The following is a 24,923-nucleotide window of genomic DNA, read 5'->3' as shown; positions in this document are numbered from 1 at the left end:
GCCACTTCCATACCCACAAGCACATCCAGAGGCTCCCTCCCAGCCTGGGCAGCATACTATGGCACAGGGAAAGCAGGAGTCCAGGCAGCCAGAGAGGAACAGAAAGCAAGATCCTTTATTGTACACAGTACAGAATGTAATGCAGCTTTGCAGGAGATACATAGCCCTGCTCAAGTAAAGATTATTTCAAATCAGTCCTCAGATTAACCCCTTCTGCACTGTAGACCTGCCACACCAAGCAAATGGTTAAAACCCTGTCCCCAAAGTGGGGTTCCCACAACCAAATGCTCCCCACAGGTGAGCCACCACAGGGAGAGCAACCAAGTCTACCCAGAGTTAATCTTCATACTTCAAAAAAAAAAAAAAAAAAAAAAAAAGAAAAAAAAAGAATGAATCAGTCAAAAAAAAAATCCAACCAAAGCTAACTAAGGAAGAAAAAAAATTTCCTATACAGCATTTACAACAAAAACATGTAGCCGGTGGAGGGATAGGCAGGTATGGATATATGAGTGGTGGAGGAGTGTTAGGAGGTGCAGCAGGGAGGGGGGAGCTGGAGGGAAGCAGGGTTCCTGGGAAGCAGGGTGGGGGACCCCACCGTCCCTGCCTGCTGTGGCCTTACAGCCCAGCTCCGAGGCCATGCTGAGCAGGGTGGGGAGCGCAGCTGAGCTGGCACCAGGGTTCAGCCCTGGCTCCCTCAGGAGAGAGGACTCGAGTGGTGAAATGGAGTGGACCAGATACTTCAGCAGCTGTCCTGGCAAGCCACGGGTGCCAAGGGCCCCCCCCAGCAAGCATGCTGCCGGGAAAGCCAGGGGACATTCCCAGGGGCTCCAGGAACAGCAGCCAGGCTGCAAAAAATAGCTTTGCCTTAAAATACAAAAAATCTACAAAAATCAGTTTAGAAACTGTTTTTTTCCCCTAAAACATTGGGGGGGGGAAAAAAAAAAAAGGGAGGAGGGAGGGAGGGAGATAGTGTCAGGGTCTCCTCCCCTGAAATGCAACCCATGGCATGCAGCCAGAGCTGGGGAGGAGGAGAGGGGCACAGACAGGATCAGGGGGGGCTGGGAAACTGTTATATCAGGTTATATCACGAGGGTGGGGTGGGGAGGGTCAGTTCAGGAAGAAGGTAGAAGGCTCCTCAGGGTTGGGGTAGGATGCTGCGCACATCAGCCCCGGGGTGCTGGCCCAGGCGGCCCCCCCGCATCCCTCCTCTGTGCAAATCAAAGCCCTTTCCACCACACAAGGCAGCTACGCGGATCGTGCTCGATGCAAAGCAGATTGTCGTGACAATTCACCAGGCGGCCACACCAGCTCAGCCGTCCCGGGGCACTGCAGGAGCCATCAGCCCTCGCAGTGCTGGCAAGGAACAGAGCCTGGGTCAGAGACTGCGTCTTTAGCTCCCGTTGCCCCAAAACATCGCGCCAATGCTTGGTGGGAGGTGTCAGCCACAGGCAGTCCTATGCACTAGCCCTTGGACAGTAAGGGTGGGAATTCAGCGGTGACACACAGGGGGCATTTTAGATTCCTCCAATTTGTGTGTGCACACGCGTGCTTTGTTGGTTTGTTCTTTTCCTTATGAACAGCAAAAAATATTCTTTAGAAAACTGTATTTGCCCAAAGTGGATGCGCTAGTGCTTGTGGCTCTGCCAGCTGGCCGAGTCAGTAAGCGAAGCCCTCCGCGTAGGGAAGGCTGCTGCAAGGATCCATCTCTAGGAGGTATGCCGGGCTGTCCTCGAAGTGTGTCAGTGGCACCGTCTCTTCCTCGGGCACCGGGCAGTCGGGCTCCGTCTTCAGGAAGGGGCGCTGGTTGTCAGGGTAGGCCATGGAAAAGAGGGCATCGGGGTCGCAGACAAACTTATAGACATACCGCTCGCCGGCCACCTGCGAGGAGGAGGAAGGCATGAGAGGTGCCCTGCACCTTCCCCCCTGGGGAATAACAAGCACAGCACGACCAACGCTGGAGCCAACTCCCCTCCTGCTGCACCCCAGGATGCCCGGGTGACAGCAGAGGACCATCACACCCTCCACCCCCCCCCCGTGGCAGCAAGGTCACTCGCCTTCTGCATAATGCCCTTCTCGTAGTAGTAGCGCAGGGAGCGGCTGAGCTTGTCGTAGTTCATGGCTGGCCGGTTCTTCTGGATGCCCCAGCGCCGCGCTACCTGGGGGAAGAAAGGTGGCAGCCTTGAAGGCTCCATCTGGGGCTTGGACATCAGTCCTCAAAGGAAATCACAACGAAAATGTGGGGTAGGGGGTTGTTTCTGGGGCTGGAGCAGCCAGGGGCAAAAGCATCACTGTGGTCCTGGAGAAGTTCCCCGCCTGCTGCGATAAATGCTCCAAGTGCCGACTGCCACAACACTGCCACCGCCAAACCGGGGGCCGAATCAAAAGACATTTGATTAGGGGAGCCTGCCAAAAAAGCTGCTTCAAAAAACCACAATTTCCATTCACGGCGCAAGAGATATTATGGGTAATTACCCACAATGCGCAGCTTGGCGCTACAGCTGCTTTCAATTACTGCCCAAACAGCTTCTTCCTCTGCGTCACCCTCCTGCAGAGCTGCATGGCTCCGGCACAGCACCATGCCGTCACAGAGACGCCGCCGGGGACTTAGGGCAAAGCAGCAGAGCAGTTTGGGAGGGAAGGAGCCATGGCTGAGCAAGACACCCAAGGCATGGCACAGAGGCAATGCCACCATGGCTGATGACCGCTGGCAGCTCCGGGAGCAGAGCACATGTCGAGAGGCAGCAGAGGAGGTTAAAGGCAAATTTCTACAGCTGCTTAGCGCAGACAGGCGGCTGGCTTTTCCCTCTCACCCTCAAAAGCTGCCCAGAGATGTGTGTCTCACTTCAAGTGTGAATGTGAACTGCTGTGTTGCACGGGAAGGATCCAGCCCCCCACCCCGCCACCCCCACGCTTTCCCCACAGCAGCTCCCAGGCTGCAGCCCTGGCTCCGGCACACCGGGTGCTGGGACAAGGACCCCCCGTACCTCCTCAGGCTCGATCAGCTTGAACTCCATGCCCCGGCCAGTCCAGGCGATGAAGTGAGCATTGGCAGGGTCGTCCAGGAGGGTGACCAGGAACTGCCAGAGCTGCAGGGACCCGCGCCGCTGGTAGGGAGGGCCCTCACGGTACAGGGTGGGCTCCTGCTTCACTTTACCTGCCCACACCAAGACACAGCTGGTTAAACATCCCAGCTCTGCCCCTCTCCCGGGCTATGCCACCTAGCAGGGGACACGCACAGCGACACTGGGCTCGCCCCGGTGCCAGGACCCTCTGTGCAAGATCAGGCCACAGGGTTGGAGAGGGGAGAGGTGCTGGGGACAGTGCTGCAGGCAGGCAAGGCTCGGGGTGGGTGGCAGGGACGGGGATGGAGCACAGTGGTGATGCCAAGCAGGCACACAGGACGATGCTCAGCAGCTCTCAAGAGCACCGCACTGGCACAGCTTGGCCTTAAAAGCTGGCTGCTGTGGAGCCCTGGCCGCGGATCTCCCTCCATGAGCCCTGATCACCCCCCCAGCCCAGCTCTTCTCTGGGGCCGGATTCTTACCCTCCAGCCTCTCCGGTACCACGCATGTGTCATCAAAATACAATCGTGTGTCCTTTTCATATGAAAATCCTATGGGAAAAAGACCCTCAGTGAGCACAGGGCCCCTCCACCACCCCAGACAGACCCCAAAAATACCCTGGCTTGGCCCAATCCAGCACCAAGACCCTGTCCGCCAGCACTGGGAGCAGTCCTATCCCCAGTTATTTTGGCAGCATCACACCAGCTCGCTGGCTGAGCACCATGCAGCTCTGTCGCCCCCCCCTCACCCCAGGGAGCTGGGGGAACCAAAACCCTCTTAGCAGCTACATTGGGCATGTTATCCTGGATTATGTGGCGCAGCACTGCTGTGCCCTCACAACATGCTCACAGGGGCTGGCGGCTGCATAGCACAGGTCCTATTTTTAGCAGCAGTGCTGGTGCTGCTTGCATGCGGGCTCTCACAGGCACTACAGTGCTCTTGCGGGTGTTTTTGGGGTGCCTGGCAGCTCTGTCAGCCTGAGGGGGGTGTGGGGTCCACCTGCCCTGAGGGAGGGATGGGACAGGACACGCCAGGGATGCCCATGAGCTGGAGGAGGCCAGGGTGCACTCACCGTCATGGCTGCTGGGGAAGCCGCCCCCCCGCAGGTACGAGGACTGGCAGTTAGGCACTTCTGCGAGGGAGATGAAGGTGGCGTTAAGGAAGTAGGTCTCGTGGGTCCCACCAAGCACTCGACAGCATCTTCCCCCCTAAGCATGTCCTGCGGCCAAGCCTGGGCATCTCTTCCCCTGGCGCACCCTGGGCCACTGCACTCGCCCCCAGCTGCCACACCCAGCTTTGGAAGAAAACTAGTATGATTTACAGGGAGGGGGTGCACTGGAATGAGTGCAGGGAGCAAGGTCTAAGTCAGCTTGGGTTTTCACCACATTATTCAGGCCCCGCAGGAAGGGAGGCATCGCCGCACCTCCCCTGCCATCTGCTCAGCCGTGCCAGCCTCCATCCTGAAGTTGGGGTATTTTTAGTTCCTAAGGCGATTAGAGGATTTTTCCGTGATGCTCGTGGGGTCCAGCAGCCAGAAGTCACAGCTGGCCCCAGGCCAGGGCTGCAGGGGGACCTGCCAGGTGCTGCAGGGCACCCCAGCCTACGGCTATGGCACAGACCACGCCGTGCAGCATCTGGTGAACACCTGCTCTATCCTCCCCACTTTGGAAAGGGAAGAGGGGGAAAAAAACCAAAGAAAAAAAAAAAAAGAAAAGAAATCATCTACCAGGCAAAGCAGCAGCATGGCACCACAGGAGCCCCAGGGTGACACGGCACCCACTGCCCGAGGCTCAACCCTGTGCCCACCGCACTGCTGCCCGCAAGCCGCAGATGGCAGAGATGGCTCTGCTCCCCTGGGTGCCGTTGGTGTAACCCACACCTCCCAGGCACTAGCACCCAGCTGTACCCCCCCGACTCGCACCCACCTGAGTCGATGCAGTAGTCCCGGGGCTCCTGCTTGATGCCCATGGGGGGCTGGAAGCTGTGGCCAGGGGGGCCAGGCAGGCTAGGGCCACCATGCTCATAGAGCGGGTCGTGGTACTCCTGCTTGAATCCCTGAGGGGGGCGGGGGGCAGCAGGGCCAAGGGGCTCCGACAGCTGCCGGTGGTAGACGGGGCGGCTGTCTCCTGGGACCCCGGGCTGTGGCGGGAAGGGGTGGCAGGGCTCTGACAGCTGCCTCTGAAACCTGGGGGGAGAGGGACATGGTGTTACCAAGGGGTGGTGGGGTCAGTCCTGCTGGCACGCTGCCAGCTCCCACCCCAGACTAGGACCCCATGCTGGCTCAGTGCCCTCAGCCTGGGGTGCTCCCGGGGTGGTTTGGGTGGCGTTGTGTCCCACCCGCAGCAGGCTGGGACAGTTCCTCAGGAACACAGCCACCATGAGGGTTAGTCCCATGGGGACTGAGGAGGGTGCTGGGGAGCCCTGTCCCCCTCCAAGTGCTGTGGATGCCCCGCTGGGGGAGCGGGACAGTGCGGGGGCCATCACGATGAAGCACTGCACAATGATGGCAGCCCTGAGCTACAGCAGGGATATCTGGGTAAGAGTGGGAAAGGGAAACCAAAAAAACCCACCCCACAACAGTAAAATCTCTGTAAACCAGTAAAATCTCCCTCCCGGGGTGGGAGGCAGAGCTGCGGGGCCCAGGGAATGCTGCACCCAGGCGGGCGCTTACGCAAAGCCAAATCCACTCCGCAGCCCCAGCTGGCTGCTAATCCGCCTGCACGGCTGGGATTAAACCTTGAACTCGGCAGCAGGGAGCACTATTTTTGGCTCTGGGGTGCCACCACTGCCGACTCGAGCCCCAGCACAGTCTTTCCTGGCTGTGGTGGATAAGGGACCATCTCAAGGGGGTGCTGCTGCATCCCCTCACCCTCCAGCACCTTGAAAGGCGATCTCTGCACTCGGGTCCTCTCGGCCCGCCGTGCGCCATTTGGCTTTGTAACCAGAGCCCTCCCAGCTGCCGGGCTGGGATTACTCCATTTCCGAGCTGTGTCCCTGTGCCCTTCCTGAGTGAAACCCAAGCCCAGAGCTGGCAAAGCGCTTCCGGAGGGGTCATGGCCAGCCCCCTGCATAGCTCGAAGGTCGCCCGGAGCCAAGCCCCGCTTTGCTAGGGAGGGATGCTTGCCTGCTGTAAGCGCATCCTGAGGGTTTCCATGGCCCCACTGCATGGCCTTTGCCAGGCTGCCACGTCCAGCCCCATGCCCAATGGGGACACCCCGCTGCTGGTGACATGGCAGGCGTCACCGCAGCAAAGGGCATCCAGGAGGCCACAAGCAAAGCCAGAGGTCGATTGTGACCTGCGCCGTGCCACCGACCAATAGCGCAAGCAAACCCGGGCGAGGGAAGGAACCAGCAAAGCCTCAGGGGACACAGGGGTGATGCGGGATGAAGCCACAGCTTGAAGAGGAAGTGGGGAGCAGGGTCTCTCCTTCCACAGCCCCAAAATCACAGGGATGCCCTGCAATGCACAGGGGAGCTGAGGACTGGCCCTCAGACCAGGAGTGCTCAGGGGCAGGACGGGGCTACCTGCAGCTACCCAGCCTGGCAGGGCTCAGCTTGGATGGCAGAAAGCTGCAGTGGGTGGGAGAGAGAAGAGCGGGAGCCCTGACTCAGCACCATCACCCGCTGCTGCAGGGACGGATGTAGGCGGCAGCCTCTGCCTCCTTTGCTTTTCCTGAGGGGGAGGCGAAGGCTCTGCCCAGTGTCTCCTGGGCTGGGAGGAGCAGGTCCCTGTTCGCAGGGAGCTGCCTTGTGGGGAGAAAGAGATGCAAGATCCCAGTGGGAAGCAGCAAGTTTTGCTGCACTGGCTTCCATGTGCCCCCCAGGCAGCAATGTCTGGCCCATGGTCCGTAAGTGCAGCAAGGGGACGAGCGGACAGGCATCCCCCTTCCCTCCCCACACTTTGAGGCCACCAATCCATCCCACAAGGGCCAAAGTTCCCATGAACACCCGCAAGACACCAGCGTTTGCTTCGGTGTGGGAAGCCCTACCTGTGCTCTGTGGGGTATTGGTTTTCAGACATCATCTTTGGCATGTGCATGGGCGGGTGAGGCGGCCGCGGCACGGCGAAGGTCTGCTGCCTCTGTTCCTGCAGCGGGTGCGGGGCCGGGGCCACCCCATGGGCAGCTGCCTGCACGGCTGGGGCCGGCAGCGGCAGGGCTGATCCCTGGTGCGCAGGAGACACCGGTGTGGTGGGCGGCGTTAATGGCTTGAACCCGTCAGGGGGTTTCCTGTCATAGGCACTGCGGAGGGGAGAGGGGCTGACAGTGACAGCAATGAGGACACCTTCACCCGGTGGAGGCTGACAAGCAAGACGAGTCCCCATGTCGTGACCCGAGGGGTCTGCAGACAGCAGCCGGCCCCCCCTACTACCTACCAGCAGTTGTAGAGGCACTTGTCCCCATAGCCAGCACAGAGAGCCTGCTCGTGGCTGCAGGACGACAGCTCCGAGGAAGGGCTGTGCAGCTCCCGCTTGATCTTTGCCGGAGGCGGGGCATGCAGGACCACTGCAACGAGAAAGAGGAGGATGGGGCTCACCCTTGGGTGCTCTTTGCTCAGGAATCAGGTGCTGAATTACCCCCCCTCAGCAGCATCAGGCAACGAAACCACAGCAGGAGGATGCCCCAGCAGACCCTGACGTGCTGGTGGGCTGAGCCAGGGTGGCCAGGCTGTCTTCTGCAGGGGAGGGCAGAGCTCCCAGGGGCTGGGACAGTCCCTCCAGCCCAGGACATCACTCATGGAGGGGGAATCGTTCCCCACTGGGATCTGAGAGGGGAATGGCACAGGGTGAGAGGGGGCAGAGCAAGGGGAACAGGCAGCTCGACAACAGCCATGGATGAGACGTGCCCAGGCCAGGCCAAAAGCCCCTCAGCGAGGGCAGACGAGCCTGGGCACTGCAGGCAGCGCCTGCCTCCCTGAGCCATGGGGCAAGGAACAAGGGGGCTTGACAGCCTGGAGCTCCAAGAGCTTGTAAGCAGGACACAGCAGCCCGCTTGCCCTTGCTGGGGCATACCCAGTTCCCAATTAGCTGGCCAGAGCGTCGGCAAGTGGCTAAATGGGATCCACCTTCCCCCAGCCAAGGTGCTCTAAGGGGACCCAGTCCCAGGGTCCTGCAATTGTATGAGTTCAAGTGGCAAACATCCCATTAAACCCTGATCCTTCCCAGGCCCGCAAGCCCACTCGCTATATATAATTTTAAACCAAGTAAAATACGCTTAACCTAATTAATTTCTAAAAGCAGGCGCTCTAGAAAAGGGAAAGCACCTCAGATATCTTTACCTAAATAGTGCCTGCAGAGGAGAGCCAAGACTAATCGGAAGTGGAGTATTAGCTTCATGCAAAGTCTAAACACAGCCCGGCTACGGCAGAGAGGAGCAAATAGCTCCAGGACAACTGTTCACAGCTTGCCAGGTAATTAGCTGCTCCCCTAATTTGTCAAAACCTTTAAAGAGCTGATGACTCCCCCCGCCCCCCAATGGCCAGCACAGCTGGTACCAAGGGCATAAAACCCCCCTCCAGGAAGATTTGAAACACGAAGCCCAGCGCTGAGCCAGCACAGCCCCCCGCACGCCTTCCACCGGCTCCCAAGCCAGATTTATTCCCCTCCTCCTTCCCCCCCCAGTGAGGTTTTGCTGCTCTCAGCATTTCTAGCCTTAATGGGGGGATGGCGCGGTGGCAGCAAAGCCCGGGTGCCCCGTGAGCCACGGCAAAGCAAAGGGGAACTGGGTTTGGAAGGGCTCCAGCTGCCTATCACAAGCATGTTTCTCCCTAACAGGCTCCGTGTTGTTGGAGCGAGTTGTTTTTCCGCCAGCCATACAATGGGGTCTGGTTATTCATTGAAAAAAAAAAAAAAAAAAGTCTCCGAGCAGGCACCACCCTCCATTCACAAACAATTTCGAGCGCTCCATTCATGTGGCCGGGGAAAAAAAAAAAAAAAAAAAGAAAAATTTCTCCAGAGCTTAGCACTGCCATTCAAGAAAAGGGAAACGAGCTTTAAGATCCTAACAGAGACCAGCTGGCCAAGCCCAGGCTTTGTGCAACGTTTGGATTCCTTACACAAACACCACAGGGCCGGCCGGCGCTGCTCGGCAAGACGTGCTCTTGCCGCCAAGCTCATGGCTGCCCAGGGCGGTGAGGCTGGTGGTGGGAGTCAAGGGGGTCACCGAGGCTGGTGGTGTGGCTCTCGGGGGGAAGGAGCTGGTTTTGGGTCCCTGGCAGCAAGCGGGCAGGCAGGGAGCAGGGAAGGCGGCAGGAGGGTTCCCAGGGAAGGGGATGTCCTGCCCCAGCATCCAACGCCTCAAAGGGATGTTGGATGTGTGAGTGCTTTTAACCTTTCCGGTCCTGTGCTCATCACTATAATTAAAAGCTAAAAAAAATACATAAAAATAGGCAGAGGGAGCAGCTTAACTATAGACAGGGCCAGAGAACGCGCCTCAGCACACCCGCGCTGGGACTGAGCCATGGGAGCAGTGAGAGCACCCATAGGTGCCTGACAGCCCCTCTCTGGGCTGCTTTAGCCCCTGGGGATGGACAGTCCCCAGGGAGGCTGGGCAAGGGGACTGGCCACATGTGCCGCTGCTGTGCCTGGCCAGTAAGGCAGCACAACCAGGAGGGGAGGATGGGGGGTGGGGGTGGGGGCTCAGGCATACCCCCCAGTGCCATACTGCCAGCCAAACTGGAGATGCCCCAAGCATCAACCTTCAGCCAAGAAGTCTCCCATAGGAAAGGTGACACCCCAAAGCCATTCGGGGCCTTGAATTTCTGGTGAATCCCTTGGTGAGGGACAGGGCAGGTTGTTCCCAACCATCACAATGATGGGACCTCTAAGAGGCCGAGCCTGGAGGACACTGGCTTTGCTGGTGGCACCTGCTGCCCAAGCCAACCTTTGGTTGGAAGGCAACCAAGCCACCATTTCCAGCCCAGCCACCATCTGGGGACCTTGGCACCCACTCAAGCCATCACCTGGGAGCTGACCTCTGCACCTGCCCCTCCATCCCCCGGTGTTACAGGACGCACCCAAGGTCACACCAGGAGAGGAGCCAGAAATAGAAGCCAGGCTCCTGCTTTCCTTTGTTTAAACAGCCCTTCCTCAGAAACAAACCTCCTGCTTTCATTTTGATTTGTAAGAAACCCTGCTCTGCGCCCTGCCCATGGCTTTAGCCAAGCGCTGCCCGTACAGGGGGCCACAAATCCCCTTGGAGCAAACCCCTGCAAAAGGCAAAGCCTCCGGTGGTGCTTGATCTCCCCAGCACAACCCCATTGCTCCCCAGTTATTTAAACAACCGATCAAGATATAACATAGTAACATATATACCCTTCTCCCAGGGACCGTGCTGCCAGCAAGCCCACACCTACACCCGGCTAGGGATGATGTGGCATGATGGCCAGTGTGGTGAGCTCTGCTGGAGTCACCCACGGCCTCCTCACCTTCCCAGGAGAATCTCCCGCTTCTCCGGGTAGCTTACAAGCACCGAACCTGGCCTCTTGCTGCTTGGTCCAAGGTGCCAAGAACAACATATCCCTTATTCCGAGGAGCCCTGCTTTCTCCATCCCTATGGCAGGATTTCCTCCCCAGCGCTGCGACTTGCCGCCCTCCGGCGTGTCGTGGCACTTTGCTGCCAAACCCCAACTTTAAGCCCGTGTCTGCCAGGGACCTCAGCTACAGAATCAGGAGCAGTGAGCAGGCAGCAGCCGAGCTGCAGGCAGCTGCCGTGTGATGATGGTTTTTTAGCAAGGCGAGAACAATGCTGAGGTTCGGAGCATCTCTGAGACTCAGCGTGGCACACATGGTGGTGTTCCCCCCAGCAATGGGGTCAAAACTGAGCCTGGTTTGTCCCTTTTTACTACTGGGCCAAGGAAAATTGGCCCTGGGAATGCCAGGGCCACGAGCAGGAGACAGAGCTGGTTTGCTGGGGATAAGAGAGCAGCAGCTTCCTCAGGGAAAAGGCATGGAGCTACACAACTGCAAGAACTGAGTCCAATGCATGCCCACAAACATCCATACGGAATAGGGAAGGATTTCCCTACCCCCAGGAGCTAATGGGCACTGAACCCCAATGTGAACCCCAGCCTGGGAAAGGAGCACGTCCCCACTAGAGAAACCCAGGTGCAGGGGGGAGGCTGCACCAGATTTGTTCCTCTTTTTCTTCCTACACCACACACAGTTCAAAACCAGAGTGAAATGAGAAGATGGGGCCAGAAAGCTGTAAGCTAGAGACTTTCTCCTCCTTGAATGCTCTCCAGTGCTAGTACGGAAAAGCCGGGCTCCCCGTCCCCCTCCACCCCGGTCTGAATCCCCCCAGCCAGCACAGCCCTCGGCATGACAGCGAGGGAAACCTTTGCTTTCTCTCTCCCTGGGAAGTTAAGGAAGGTTATCATAGCGGGGAGTCACACAGGAAGATCTCCTTTCAAGTGACAAAGTTGTTTCAACGCCGGGTCTGCAGAGGCCGAGCAGGTCAGGAGAACATTTTAAGAGTCTCGACCAAATGCCTCCCCTTGCCCCCCCCCCCCTTTCCCTGCATCGCCCAGAAAAGTTTGTCTCTTCTCTCTGAGCTCTTCAGGTTACAAGGAAACAAGAGACTGCCAAAAGGCATTGGAAACAGCTTCAGCCCTAAGAGCCACCCTCCCACGCACGCTGCAGTTTCTACTGCTCCAAGCGAGAGCTGCTGGGCTGCGCTAGGATGTCAACAGCCAGTTGCGTTTCTGACTCTGGGCTCGCCTTTTATCTCAGGGGAGACAAGGAAAAAAAGCGCATCTGAAACTCGGGCTGTCTGGAACAGTTTAATGGCAAGCTTCCCACTCAGAAGTAATCAAAGGGCAATAATTAACATGCGTTTACTGTAGGAGAAGATAGCCTTGCTGCATGCTGTGACAAAGCTGGAACGAAAAAGTCTGTTCGACTGCAGGCTAAATTTGATTTCCTTTAAGTTCTGTAGCTGTCTGGTTCAGCAGCAAAACCCAGCCACCAACACCAAGCTACTACTACTTCTGTTTGCCAGGTAACGACTCAAAACATCCTGATCCCCCCCTTCCCCTCCAACCAAGCCTTCAACACCAGGAGAGCCAGCGCCCGGGAGCTGCGCAAGCACCACACGCCATTAACCAGCCCCTGCCCTCGCCGCTAACCCGTTCCGGCAACGAACCACGGCTCAGAACCAACTCTCACTCTTATGCAATTCAAGAGGGACCGCATTTTCACTGGCCTCCTTTTAAACACACTTGCTTGCCAGTGATTAATGCTGCTTAAAGCAGCTCAAGTTTCACCGCTCAGGTCCGCTCTTGCCAACAGCGCTGGGCCAGGACTGTAAAAAGCTCCAGAAACTGCAGAGATTGTGGCTAACCAAGGAGCCCAGCATGGGCTCTCACATCCATTTGAAAAGGAAAAGGAGCAAATCAACATTACTACGAACAAGCAGCAAGTCTCAGGGGAGCCCAGAGATCAGTGAGAGAGATTTCCATGCATTTGGCTATACTTTTCCCCGTTTACAAAAGACAGGACATTGCAAGTTTCATCTTGATGAACCCAAACCACATGTGCTTTCTCCCAAAAGTCCGTGATTTCACGGTTTCAGCCCCAGCAACAACTGCTTTCCCAAGGAAGTGGCTCCAAACCCAGCATGAGGTTTTGCACAGGCACCCAAACGTTTTCCCCGCGGAGAATGAAAACCCAGAACAGTCACTTACAGTTGTCAGACTGGAAATCTGGGACAAATTGTTCGTCATCGGGGACCTGAGCTAAAAAAAAAAAAAAAAAAAAAAAAAAGTGGTTTTATGGTGTTTTCAGTTCTCAAAAAAATGCTCGTGGCAAGATTTTACACAGCAAAAGGCGGAGGTGAAGACTTGCCTTCAGCTAGCCAGGCCTCTTGGAGCTGGCTGAGATCCTGGAAGAGCTCTGGAACAGAGTGAAAGACTTACGCGCTCCACAGAAGAATAAATAAAACTGCCATTATTCGCAGCATTATTTCTAAACCGATGAACGCGAGGAGAGCGGTCTCGCGGGGCCACGGCTGCCTGGGCCAGCCCTGCCTACCTTCTGAGTCGTGAGCCAGGTCGGTCTCCAAAAATTTCCTTTTCCTATCGGACCCCGGCCGGCCTCGGCCCTCCTCTGCACAGGACTTCTGCAACAAGCAGGGCAAGAGCGGGTCGGGAAGGTGGCAGCCCCCAAGGACGGGGCGTCCCCAAGGCTGGAGTGGCCTAAGAGGGAACAGGGAGGGGGCACAGGGCAAACTTACCCCGGGGCCCGTGAAGGGAACCTGCTGGTCGTAGAAGCCGTCCATGGTGCGGGGGAGGCGGGCAGTGCCCCCGGCCCGCTCAGCATCGACGCCGGCCCCGAAAGGGGGGTCCCGCCCGGGCTGCGGCAGGTGAGCGGCTGGGGGACGGAGGGGAGGGGGGGAGGTCAGGATCAGGCCCCCGGGGCTGGTTCGCTGCGCGTGCGGGGCCGCCGCGGCTCCCCGGGGAGCCGGCCCGCTCCTGCCTTGGCGGGTCGCAGCCCCCCGGCTCGTGATGTCACCCAGTTTCTATAGAAACGGCCGTGACATCACGCGCCGTGGGAGCGGGAGGAGGGAGCCCGGCAGGCAGGCGGGCAGGCAGGCGGGCGGGCAGGCGGGCGGGCGGGCAGGCGGGCGGGCGGGCAGGCGGGCGGGCGGGCAGGCGGGCGGGCAGAGCAGGGCCGCGCCGCTTCGCCTCCCGCCGCCCCTGCCAGTGCTCGGCGCTGCAGGGCCGCACCGCAGCCGGGCCCGTTCCCACGCCGCCCCGCGCGCCCCATTCATAAACTCCGCCTTTCCCCCCCTCCCCCCCGCGCGCTCGCGCGCGCCCCCCACCATTCACACCGCGAGGCCCGCGCCATTCATAAACACCGCCCCCGCCCCGCGCCGCGTCCCCGCCATCGGGCCCCGCGTACCCGGCCGGGTCGCCGCGGGCTCAGCCGCAGCGGGGCGAGCCGTGAGCGAGCCGGGGCCGGGGAAGGCGCCGCGCCGCTCCGCGCCCGGGTAGCGCGCTGCCGCTCTGCGCCGGCCGCAGCCCCCGAGCCAGCGGCCTCCGCCGCGCCCCGCCCCGCCCCCGCCGCTTGTTTACCCTCCGCGCCGCCCAATGGGGAGCCGCCGTTCGGCCACTCGCGCCGTCTGATTGGCCACAGAGCCGCGGCGCGCCCGCCCGCGCGCCGCTCCGCCGAGCACCATTGAGGCCGGCTCGGTGGGAGGGGGCGGTGGCAGCCAATGGGTGCGGCGTGATTTGCATGGCTCCGCCGAGAACGTTTTTCATTCATAAAAAAATAGAAGGGGGAAGAGGCTGGCGGGTGGGGCTGGGGCAGCGGAGGATTTAAAGGGGCCGCGGCCTGCTCCAGGAGGGGGGCTGGGGGACGGTACCGGGCGGCCTTGGGGGGTTGGTGGGACAGCCCACGGGGCCGGATCGCGGGGGGAGACGATCACGCCACGCCCAAGAACCTACCACACAGCAAGCTCAGCAGACGGGATGGACCCCGGGCCTTGCATGCCATGGGGTCCCCTCTGCTTTCTCGGGAGGCAGTTTCGCACCAGCAGGGCCGTGTCACAGGTTCCCCCTGCGAGCCCCGGGCTAACCCAAGCCTGAGTGGTGGCTTCGGCAGCCTTTCCCCTGCAGGCACCCTGGAGGCAGGTTTGCCTTTGAGAAGGACTCTTTGGCGGTGGCCATAGGGAAAATAGTTCCCACTTGCGGGGACTTCGGGGCTGCCCTGGCCACGGATCCCCCCTGACTGGGTTCATGGACGCAAGCCCTTGCAGGACTGCAAATGAGAATTGGGAATGAGCCTGGGACAGAGCCACGCTGCCGGGGGCCTGCCAGGCCCCCCCCCCCCCCCCCCCCGCAGCATTGCTCTGCCAAGTGCCTCCATTTCCCCATCTGTAACTGAAAGTGGTGAGACCTGCCATGGAGACTTGCTGCTTGTGGAGGACGCAGCAGATATTGCACTGGATAAATGAACTGTGTGGAGGCATCACATTGTCGTGGAGTCAGACTGGGAAATTATTGCTGGAGAAAGGAAAAACAAGGGATAGTGCTCAGTTAAATATTGCTCTTCTCAACTTGGGAAGGAGAGGAGCCTTCTGCTCCAGTCCTGGGAAGATGCCTAGGGGTATCTTAGGAAGCCTGTTGGTATGGGGTTGTCCTGACCATTTTGAAATCCTCAGCTTCAGGGCATGGACTTGCTCATGTCCTGGAGAGAGCTGCCCAGCATGTCTCTCGGCTACTGGTGGGAATTTCTCTGTCGATGTTGGGGTACTGATGAGCTTCCAGGGCCACCACCATCTCCCAGGGTTGAGGCTGGTAAAGGCAGGTAGCTTGTGTCCCATCATGTCCTGGGTGAAATGGCGGGGCCTGCCACAATACGCTGCCTGCTGGGTGCCTGCATGCTGGGACAGGGGAGTACGCAGAGGGCACGGGGTGTCCTTGCCACCTGGGGAACGCTCCCGGGGGGCTCTGCAGGCACTGGTGCTCTCACTTCCCCTCTGCACGAAGGCAACCAGGATTAAATCACCGCTGGTAAAATTAGCAGATGATGTACGGGCAGGCAGGTGGCAAAACCTGGGCCAGGGAGCAAGGCAGGCTGCTGGGGACAAGTCGGATCTTCGCAGAGCTGGGCATAACCTGTGACCCAAGACAGATGTGGCCCCACACCAGCTGGGAGCTGCTCAGCACCCCTGGGGCCTCTTGCTGCCACCTGGTGCAGGGAGAGGTGATGGGGGCTGAGTGCAGCTGTGGGGCAGGCGGGTGGGCCTGGGAAGAGCTGAAGCGCCTGGAGAGCCAGGGCTGGGAGGGGGGGTGGTGACCAGCACCTGCTAAATTTAGACCCTGCTCAGGGAAAAAAAATTAAAAAAATTGCAGGCTCCAAATTTAGCCCGTTGCAGCTCCCGCCGAGTGCTGCTCCATCGTGCTGCTACTGACAACGCCCCTTCGGCCCAGTGCCCTGAATCAGGCACCTCACATTGGAGTCGTGGAAGGTGGGGACCCCACGCCTAGCCAGGAATCGGGGAACCCCTGTGCACCCCTGGACCAGCCAAGTATTTCATCACCATCTTTATTTGAGGCAAGCCCACAGCAGTCCAGGTGTACAGGGCAACACACGCTACACTACGGACGCCATTTCCATGCAGGCAACCACAGCTATGCACACAGCGGGAGGATGGAGCTGGCGCTGGGCTGGGGCTCCCACAGCAATGGGGTTCCCCAGCTCTTGGGGGTCCCCCAGCATGGTGCTGGCTCAGCAGGGTGCTCGCACACTGGCACCAGTGCCTGGGGCTGGGGGTGGTGGTTTGGGGGCTTCCGCTCCATCCCGCAGCCTTTGGGGGATGAACAGGGCTGAGCCAGGAGACACTGAGGGGGACAGGGGGTATCAGAGCCTCAAGTGCCCCTTAGCAGCATGGCGTATTCCTCCCCAGAGCCGGGGACAGCCAGGCTGGTGTCCCAGCCCCTGTGGGTCCCCTCCTGTGCTGGAGACCTTTGCACCATTGGACTAAGGAGGTCATTAGCTGCCAGGCCCGTTGAACCATGGCTTCGGCATGGCAGGAGTGGATCAATGCTGCGTCCCCTGGGGGAGGTGGCAGGGCGTCTCACTGATCATCAGAAGGGGATGTCTATCGGAGCCCAGCACTCTTGGCAGACCAGTGCTGGTGTGTCATCGTCCTGCCGGCCCAGGGTGGTGGCCCTGGGCTCCCTGTGCGCTGCAGGACACATGCCTGAGTGCCCCCTCCACCCCCTGGCTTTGAGCTCAAACGAGCACTCCTCGCCCCTGGTGCACTGCCCATCCCATGGGTGCGGGCATGGGCACAGTGCCCGCTTGCTTCCCCCAGCTCTGCCACCACCGACAGCAAATCACAGCAGAGAGACGCAAGTGCTGCTCTTTGCCCGGAGCCCAGCAAACCATGACCAGGTGCAAGGAGCAGGTCTGCAGTGAAAACCGTTGCTGATTCCATACGGGCACTTTCTAATCGGAGCCCTGGGATAAAACCCCAGGTCAAGGCTGAGCAGGCAGGGAAATGGAGCCAAACCTGCTGCTATAAACGCTGCTGACCTCATGTGTTGTCATCCCACAGATCAAACCCATCACCCCGCCTGCTGGCAAAGCTCTGGACATGGCTGAGGTTTTTCTTCTTTCACCCTCCCCGAGCACGGGGGCTCCAAGGCATGGTTGCCATCGGAGAGGGGCCAGGGAAATGGAGGCTGCTGGTTCATGGGACCCAGGGTTTATTTGGCCTAGCTCCCATATGCTTTCACCTGGCTACTCATTAACAGCCGCCCCAGGTGATGAGGAGGAGGAGGGTGGATTTATGCACCGCAGGTGGAGCATGCCTGTGTACGCAGGTCACGGCTTTGCTGAGCTGCGGTGACCTCTGCGCCTGCTGGCTGGGCCTGTGCTCACTCCCGCTCACGCCGTGGCACCAGGCCCCCTCCTCATGGCTTCTCTGCTGCTGCTGGCACTCTTGCGAGCGCGTCCCCGGATGTTGCATTGCAGTGAGCAGCTGCCCCCTGGCTCACCCTCACCCTGCCCAGTGCTGCTGCGGAGGGCAGGAGAGAAGGGAGCCGCGGCACCCCACCTGAGGGGGACTCATGGGCTGGAGGCTGGCTGGGTCTCCCCTGGGGCATCACTGCCTCCTCCTGTGTCAGTGGGGCCCTACGGCCACTGTCAGAAACAGCCCTGAGCTAAAGTGTGCATGGGCGCACAACAGCACCGTCCCTGCCTGGGGAGGATGATGAACAGCTCCCTTTCAGCTCACTGTTCATTCTGAAACATAATGATGGCAGCACCCTCTGCACTGCCAGGGTGATGCTATTGAATGGGGTCCTGCAGCATGAGGTGGGACCAGGCACTGGGTCTTTGGGGAGCACAGGGTAGCTTGTTCCAGCCCAGGCTCCCTGCCCTGTGGTATGGGCATAGTGGGGACAAGCAGCGGTTTTCCCACCAGCAGCAACATCCACGGGGCACACACCGCTCCCAGCTTGCTCACAGTGGCACAGGGGCCTCTGCCAGACCCAATGGAGCTGCCTGGTAGCGGTGACTGATTCGGCAGCTGGGCATCCCCCCATGCAGGGCCACCGCAGGAGGCAGCAGGTGCCTGCAGAAGCAACCAGCAGCCCTTTCCATGGGCCAGCCCTCCCAACTCCCAGCTCCTGGGAGCGCTGTGAAGCGGGGCACGCATCCAGACCCCCACCTCCTCCGTGCATTTGTACATTTTCTCGTCCCAGTTGCATCCTGGAGAGAAGCTACGTCCTATGGTCTCTCTCCACACGCCTGGTGGGGGACACATGGGTGATACCACTGAAACCTGCCTGTGCATCCCAGCCGGGTGAAGAGAAAAGGAGCAGCTGGGTGGTGAGCAGCAGGCACCCGTGCAGGCAGGGGGCTGGCAGCAGCATCTGTGAAGCTCCTCGGCTTCAGTGTGCGTTGGGGGGAGACCTGGCCTTGCGGAAACGGAGGTGCAGCAGCTCCTCTGCTCCCTGCAGCCATCCAGGAGCACTGGAGGCAACACCGGATGCCGCCAGGAGAGCATGGGCTTGGTGAAGCACATAGGGAGACATGTAAAAAGGCTGGGGGGGGACACTTCCAAGCGAGAAGAGCTTCTGGATGTCTGTCGCCAGGGTCCCCAGCCCCTGGTAGAGGCTGGCAGGCTTTAGGAGAGAGGAAAGTCCACGTGGAAGGAGGTGCTGTGGGTGCAGCCGGGGGGGACAGCCAGCAGAGAAGGGAGGTGGTGTTCGTGTCCAACCAAGGCTCATAAAAAGAAGGTGACCCCCAAAGCCCCCCCAAAGTTTGCTAAATAAATACATAAATATGAACATGAAGTCCAGAGCCAGGGCGTGGGGGTTTCCCAGGGTCAGCAGCTCCTCCTAAAATCCCTTTTTTCCCGTTTCCACGTCAAAACATGGTCTCCTCCTGTCCATCCCACCGTCTGTCCCCAGCCCGTCCCACGCTTCATGGCTCCCAGGGCTGGCAGCGAAGGCTTAAAACCTGTCCCAGAAGTGCTAGCTGAAGGCATGGCAAAGACTGTCTCCTCTAGGCTACGAAAATAAATAACTTCTCCAATGTGCAAGGGTTGGTGGACAGAAAGCCAGTGCAGCAAAACATTGAGTGTCCTTCAAGAGGATTAAAAATAAATAAGTGAAGTTTGGTGTTTTCTCGGGAGCACATTCATTTGCAGCTCTGCCAGGGCAGGCGGGGGGGGGGGGTATTTAAATAATGGGAAAAAAAAACCTGGTCCTAGTGCTGCTCCAGCGAATGTGCTCCCTGCGCTTCAGCCTGCCTTCGCCCACCGCTTCCATCCCGGCTGGAGAAGACGCTTGTGGTGGTTGGGAAGGAGCCTCCAACATCTCCCCAGGACAAATCATCCCTGCTGGGCTTGGGGAGGATGTTTTCTCTCTCCACTGCAGAGCAGGGATTTGGGGACCCCTGCAGTGGGTGGGTGTCTGGGACGCCGGGTGCCTCTGGGCTGTGGCTCCTTGCATTCTGCTTAATCTCGAGTTCGGTTTCTTCTCTTCAGGAAAAAGAAGCTGCTCTTCTGGGGGGGGCCCAGCAGCATCGGCACTTGGCTTTTATGTGTAATTTTGACCTAAAAAGAAGTGAAGAACCCAGCTCAGTAAGGGGCTCCCAGGCTCTGAGCTCCCCTGGGCATCCCCCACCCTGAGGACCCCAGGGAGTGACCCGAGGAAGCTGGGAGCAGCTCAGCACCCAGCACTGGGACAAGGAGCTGCTGCTGCCCCCCAGCCAGGCTGTTAAACGCTTTGCTGCAATGGGAGTGACAGCTCCGGAATCACATCCAGGCAGTGCTGGGATGGACAGAGGATTTCTCCTCCAGGCAAGCTGCCTGCCGGATGGTGGAGGACTCCACTGCAGCTCCCCTGGGAAGGGATGCTGCTGCGCCCACCTGCCCAGCAGGGGATGAGTGTGTCCCTGTCCCAATGGCTCCTGCAATGGCTTTCCACAAGCTCAGGGCTGGCATGGGTGCAGACAAAAGTCACAGGTGGCCAGGCCCTATGGCTACCCACCAGCAAGCGCAGGAGCCTCCCTCCAACTCGAGAGGCTTTGCCATGCTGCACACGTAGCCAAGGCTGCCCACCCTGCTGCCACCCCCTGCCTGCCCCATCCCGCTGTGCTGCCAGTCCTTGCCTGCCCCAGCTGCCCGTGGCAGAGCTGCCCCCTCCCTAGGGACTCACGGTGCAGGACGGCTGCATCCAGGGCTCCCCGTCCACCTGCATGGGCAGCAGCTTGGATGTCCTGCAAGGCACAAAGAGAGGGAACACAGGGTGACACAAGTGCTAGCTTTCACCGTCGGTCAGGCACTCAGCTGGGACAGGGACAAATACCTGATGGTGACAGATGAACACTGGGCCAGCCTCTTCCCAGCACTCTTCAGCCCCGTGTAGATCTGCCCCATCTCCATCGCACCCTCCAGCCCTACCACCTCCAGGAGGTGGTCGCTGAGGTCTGCAAGAGAGAGGGATCCGAGTTGGTCCCCCCGTCCCCAGCGATCCCCTGCCTTCCGCCACCATCCGAAACATCAGGGCCAGCACAGTGGGGCTGGTGGCGTGATGGGGATGTGTCATGATGTCCTCGGTGCCCCAAGACTGCCGAGCTGGGCGTTTGCAGCATTGGGCAACACTGCTGTCCAAAATCCCTGGAGCAAAAATACTCCTTATCTGAAACAGCACCTGGTCCTGCATGGCTGCAGGGTGGCAGCCTGGATCCCCACCAGCTCTTTGACTGCTTGTTTGCAGTGTTGTATTAAATGGTGGCAGAATTTCCCCTCCCCTGGGTGCCCTGGGGTGCTGCAGCCCCCCGGGAGCTGGGATGCACAGGGGAATCCTCCCCAGGAGGGATCTGCTCAAATCCCAGGACATTGCCCCTTTTCCAGCTCCTCCTGCTCTTCTGGGCCGCCAGCAACTTGTTCCATCTCTCATTCTCTTCAGGGTCCTCTTTCACCCCTGCTGGAACCTCCCCCCAGGAGAAGCCCCCCGAGCTCCCCCACACCTCCTGCCCACCTGCAAGTAGGGATACACCCAGGGGACTGACCCTGCTGCCTCTCGCCACGTTTGGAACTGGCCTTTGCTCTGACCCACTCCCTGCTGCCTGTTCCCACGAGTTTTCCCGGCGAGGGACAGCTGGTGACAGCCTGGGACGATGGGTGACACCACCATCCTGGCAGCCACGCGGCAGGGGGGCTGTTTCCCACCCCAGCCCTGGGCTGCGGGAGGTGCTGGGTGGAAAATACGGGCACTTTGCCTATTTTGCTGGCTGCTTTCTAACCCACTGCTCTGTGCTGAGGAACCCTGCCAGCTCTTTGGGCTGCCTGCACCCTGCCCATGCCCACTGGGATGGATGCAGTGGCCACAGCAGTGGGTGTGAGGTGCCGGTCAGGGCACAGCACGGGTACTGTGCTGTTCCCGAAATCCCCCAGCCAAGCTGGCAGCGCTGCAGCAGAGCCTGGGAAGATGCTTACAAAAGCCATCGGTGCCAGCTCTGCAGCTCCGCTTCCGACTCCTCCTCTGCAGCAGCAGGCACCCAGCTCTGCAGCGGCTGTCTGCCAGCCCTGCGGGGCGCCAGGGGCTGCCCAGCCTCACGCCCGCAGGTGATGGGTCCCATCCGGACACCCCCCCGAGCTGTGACGCTGGGAGGGTGGGGTGAGATGTGGCTGGCAGGACACAGGAGCCATGTCCTCTCTGGCCACCATGGCATGGCACAACCAGCCCTCAGAAACGCGGTGCTGGGCCATACCCAGATGGGCAGAGCCACCCTTCTTTGCCAGCTTGGACAGATCATTCTTGGGGTCACCCTGACACCCCAAAAGACAGTGAGCTGATAGCAACCCCTTCAGTGCTGTTGCTCCATTGCCACGTGCACTGAGCCATGGCCAGAACCAGTGGCTGCCCAGCTTCCCTGTGCTAATCCCGCTGACCCCACGCACCCCACAAACTCCAATTGCCACTGGGCCCCGCCGCTCACCCTGCACACAGAACTTGAGCTCCTTGGCATCGGTGACCACTGTGGTGTGCAGCTTCTCCGGCGCTTTCTTGCCCAGCCGGTTGTAACCACGCTGCTTCTTCGTCTCGCCCCAGAGGTTGGAGCCACCGTACATGCTGGGGATGTTGAGGACGGCAATGCCCTCCAGGGATGCGTTGCTCAGATCTAGCAGGGTCCCATCGCACTGCCGGGCACACGGGCAGCATCAGGCTGCGGGGTCGGGGGGAGCTGGTGCCTGGCACCGCAGAGCCCAGCCTCCTCTCCCCGCCTGCCTGCTGAAGGAGTGGGGCTCCCTGAGCGTGGCGTGCCACCGGACGGTCCCCAGAGCAAACCTGCCCCAGGGCGGCACGGGCAGTCCCGAGGTGGTTGGGGCTGGAGGTGCAAACAAGTACCCTCTGGTTTTGCTTTTCTAGGGCTGACAACCACCACCTCCCCTTCCTTGTGTTGCTTTCCCCTCTGTTTCAGTACGAATCTTACTACACATCCAAGATGGCAGTTTCGAAAAGCAAATTTCCTACGGGAGCACATAAAACTTTGGCTGGGCTCAGTGCTGCAACCCAAAATAGGATGCAATACCACCTCGGCCCCAGAGCGACCTCCATCCAAGCATCTCCAGCGCACGCTTCCCCACCTCCCTTTGTTCAAATTGACCCCAAAGAATCAGAAAGTTTGGCTGCCCAAAAACTAACTCAAACCAGTTTGTCTTCAAGCACAATTTGGAAACTAGAAATGAGACTGGAAGAAAATGATGGGAAAGGTTTCAGAGGAAAAAATGTCAGTTTTTGGAGAGAAAACCACAAGGCAGTGCACAGAACTGGTATCCCGGGCTTTGCTGTCATACAGCAGGACTGCTCCCGCTGAAAATTCCCTGTAAAAGGTAAAATATCTGTTGCCTGTAGCTTTCCCACAGGACTGGAAGCAGCAGCCATGGAAATGCATTTCTTAACTTCAGGTCTTCTCACTGTCATGCTACCTAGCCGACACTGGATCCCCCTTCTAGATACCTCTGGAGGAAGCAGCTGCTTTCCCATTCAATTATATTGTCTTTAGAGCATTTGTATTTTCCTTTACACATCTGCTCTCTACCTGCCACGCTACGCTTCAGCAAATACAAGCACGTTATTTCCTTGCATTTTGGTGATGCAACAGCATTTCTGCCCTCTCTTGCTTTGCCGAGAGGAATGCGAATGGGCTGATGAACCCCTGCTGCTGCTTTGACTCCAGTTGTTTTCCTCTAGCAAAGAGTGAAGGTCTCGAGCTTATTTTTAATACCCTGTCAGTAAGCACTGAGCACACCAGCCGTATGTATGTGGAGCTGAGCATGCATCTCTGGATGTTCAGATCTGCTCTGCCTCCCCTGATGCTCCGAGATCTTATTTTTAGCCTCGCATTGAAAGCAAAAGGCAGGAATCTTCTGGTTTGGGAGTGAAGAGCTGTCTCTCCAAGGCTTGTAAAGGATGCAAATCTTTTCATTCTCAATACATCTTTATGATATTATGATTTGTATGAACAGAAAAGACCCTAACACTCTGAGCAGCGGATACCAAGTGAGAGGGCTCCGATGCCTCATGGGATGGACAACACATCCCATGCCTGGCTGAGCTGAGCATTGCCCCTGACTGCAGGCATCTTTCCTGCCTGCCTGTGAGGTGGCAGGTACCGACCTGGCTGTGGTGGGGAGCAAGTTGGCTGCCCAGAGCTGCCCCGGCTGCAAGACTTCTGGGGATGCTGTGGGAGTCTGCTCCTGCCTGGGGGCATGTGGAGCGGGCAGGACCATGGCTGCCCACGCCTGCCCACGCACATGCGTGCGGGGAGTGATTTCTCCCTGCGTAGCCCTCCCCTGTTAGTGTGCCAGCAAGCTACAATGGGCTCTTTGAGCAGGGGCAGCTGACGGCGCGCTGGCAGCGATGCTGGAAGTAGAAATTTGCAGCTGGGGAAAAAGCAAATTCATTTCCAGGAGCTGTAGGGGAACGAGTGCCAATTTCCAAAACAAAACTGCCATTTCTCTGCAAGGCTGACAGTTGCCTGGGAGCCAGAGGGAGGACAGGCTGCCGCTTTCAACTTCAAATACTGCGGGATTAACACTTTCCTGCCGGTGCGGTGCAGCTGGTGCCAACGCACACTTGGCAGGGAGCACGCGGGGCACCTCATGAGGAGCGGGGGGCACCTTGCACCCATCTCTGGCAGCATTGAACCCCACAGACATGGACTTTATCCGCATCGGGATGCTGGTGCATGGCTGGCAAAGGGGGTGAGATGGCCGTGCCCCTGCTCCTGCCCCTTCCCACCAGCTGCCAAGGGCACAGCTACCCCCTTCTGGCTTTGGGAAGGGCTGAAACTCCCGTGTAGAAACAGACTTCAAAGTCCCCCTGCACGCGCTGCACTGCCAGCTCCCCAGGCTCTGCCCGCTCTCTGCCTGCTCTCTGCCAGCAACCCTGCGCCCACCGCCTGGTCCAACTTATGCCAGCCCTTTGCAGCAAGAAACATTTTTTTCCTCTCACCCTCAAGCCTGAGTTATAAAAGGGTCGTTTATCCAGAGATAAGGAGAGGCGGAAGTTTGCAGCAAAGCATGGCCCAAACCCCCCAGAGCGAGCGGAGAAATGACAGTGCTCTTAGCAACCACGGGCCCTCCTCCCAGCTCTAATTAAAGGCTGTTTCCATGTCATCCAACGAGGGCTGGGAGCAGACGCAGAGTTTACAGAGAGAATATTCCAAGCACGTTCTTGAATACAGCTGGAAGGGGGAGTGAAATACAGGGCTATTCTTCTGCCTGCAGCTGGCTGCCTTTGCAGCAAGCGCCGCACGGTGGAAGAGTGGGTCCTGCCAGCCACTGCATCCTCCTGCCGTTCTAAGGGGTCAAAGCTGCTGCACACCCTCTCACTGAA

At 59.1% G+C, this 24,923-nt stretch overlaps 2 protein-coding genes across 5 annotated transcripts in view; both read right to left on the bottom strand.

Moving 5' to 3' along the window:
- Nucleotides 1-89: 89 nt before the first annotated feature.
- ETV5 (ETS variant transcription factor 5) lies at nt 90-14,092 on the bottom strand. Of its 3 annotated transcripts, none has more exons than XM_087740678.1 (13): nt 13,960-14,092; nt 13,292-13,428; nt 13,090-13,177; nt 12,904-12,951; nt 12,744-12,794; nt 7,438-7,567; nt 7,052-7,321; nt 4,988-5,247; nt 4,135-4,194; nt 3,545-3,613; nt 2,985-3,154; nt 2,055-2,156; nt 90-1,878 (listed from the first exon to the last, which is right to left on the bottom strand). In XM_087740678.1, the coding sequence occupies exons 2-13, from the start codon at nt 13,334-13,336 to the stop codon at nt 1,657-1,659; spliced, it is 1,515 nt and encodes a 504-aa protein (XP_087596804.1). In that variant the 5' UTR covers nt 13,337-13,428; nt 13,960-14,092; the 3' UTR covers nt 90-1,656. The 3 variants fall into 3 exon arrangements, with proteins under 3 accessions (XP_087596804.1, XP_087596805.1, XP_087596806.1); XM_087740679.1 differs by having other exon boundaries at nt 7,052-7,303; XM_087740680.1 differs by lacking the exon at nt 12,904-12,951.
- A 2,012-nt stretch (nt 14,093-16,104) lies between these two features.
- LOC104010650 (diacylglycerol kinase beta) overlaps nt 16,105-24,923 on the bottom strand; it is a 29,153-nt gene continuing 20,334 nt past the window's right edge. For both annotated transcript variants that reach the window (XM_087740028.1, XM_087740029.1), the window contains 4 exons: nt 22,021-22,222; nt 20,385-20,505; nt 20,235-20,295; nt 16,105-19,630 (listed from right to left, as the gene is read on the bottom strand). In XM_087740028.1, coding sequence (XP_087596154.1) covers nt 19,532-19,630; nt 20,235-20,295; nt 20,385-20,505; nt 22,021-22,222 — 483 coding nt within the window. In that variant the 3' untranslated portion in view covers nt 16,105-19,531. The remainder of the gene's footprint in view (nt 19,631-20,234; nt 20,296-20,384; nt 20,506-22,020; nt 22,223-24,923) is intronic.

The sequence above is a fragment of the Nipponia nippon genome, unplaced genomic scaffold (genome assembly GCF_047370975.1).
Source record: "Nipponia nippon isolate SJK-2023a ecotype South Korea unplaced genomic scaffold, ASM4737097v1 scaffold_7, whole genome shotgun sequence".
Classification (NCBI taxonomy): Eukaryota; Metazoa; Chordata; class Aves; order Pelecaniformes; family Threskiornithidae; genus Nipponia; species Nipponia nippon.
This window is presented reverse-complemented; position numbering and strand designations above follow the sequence as displayed.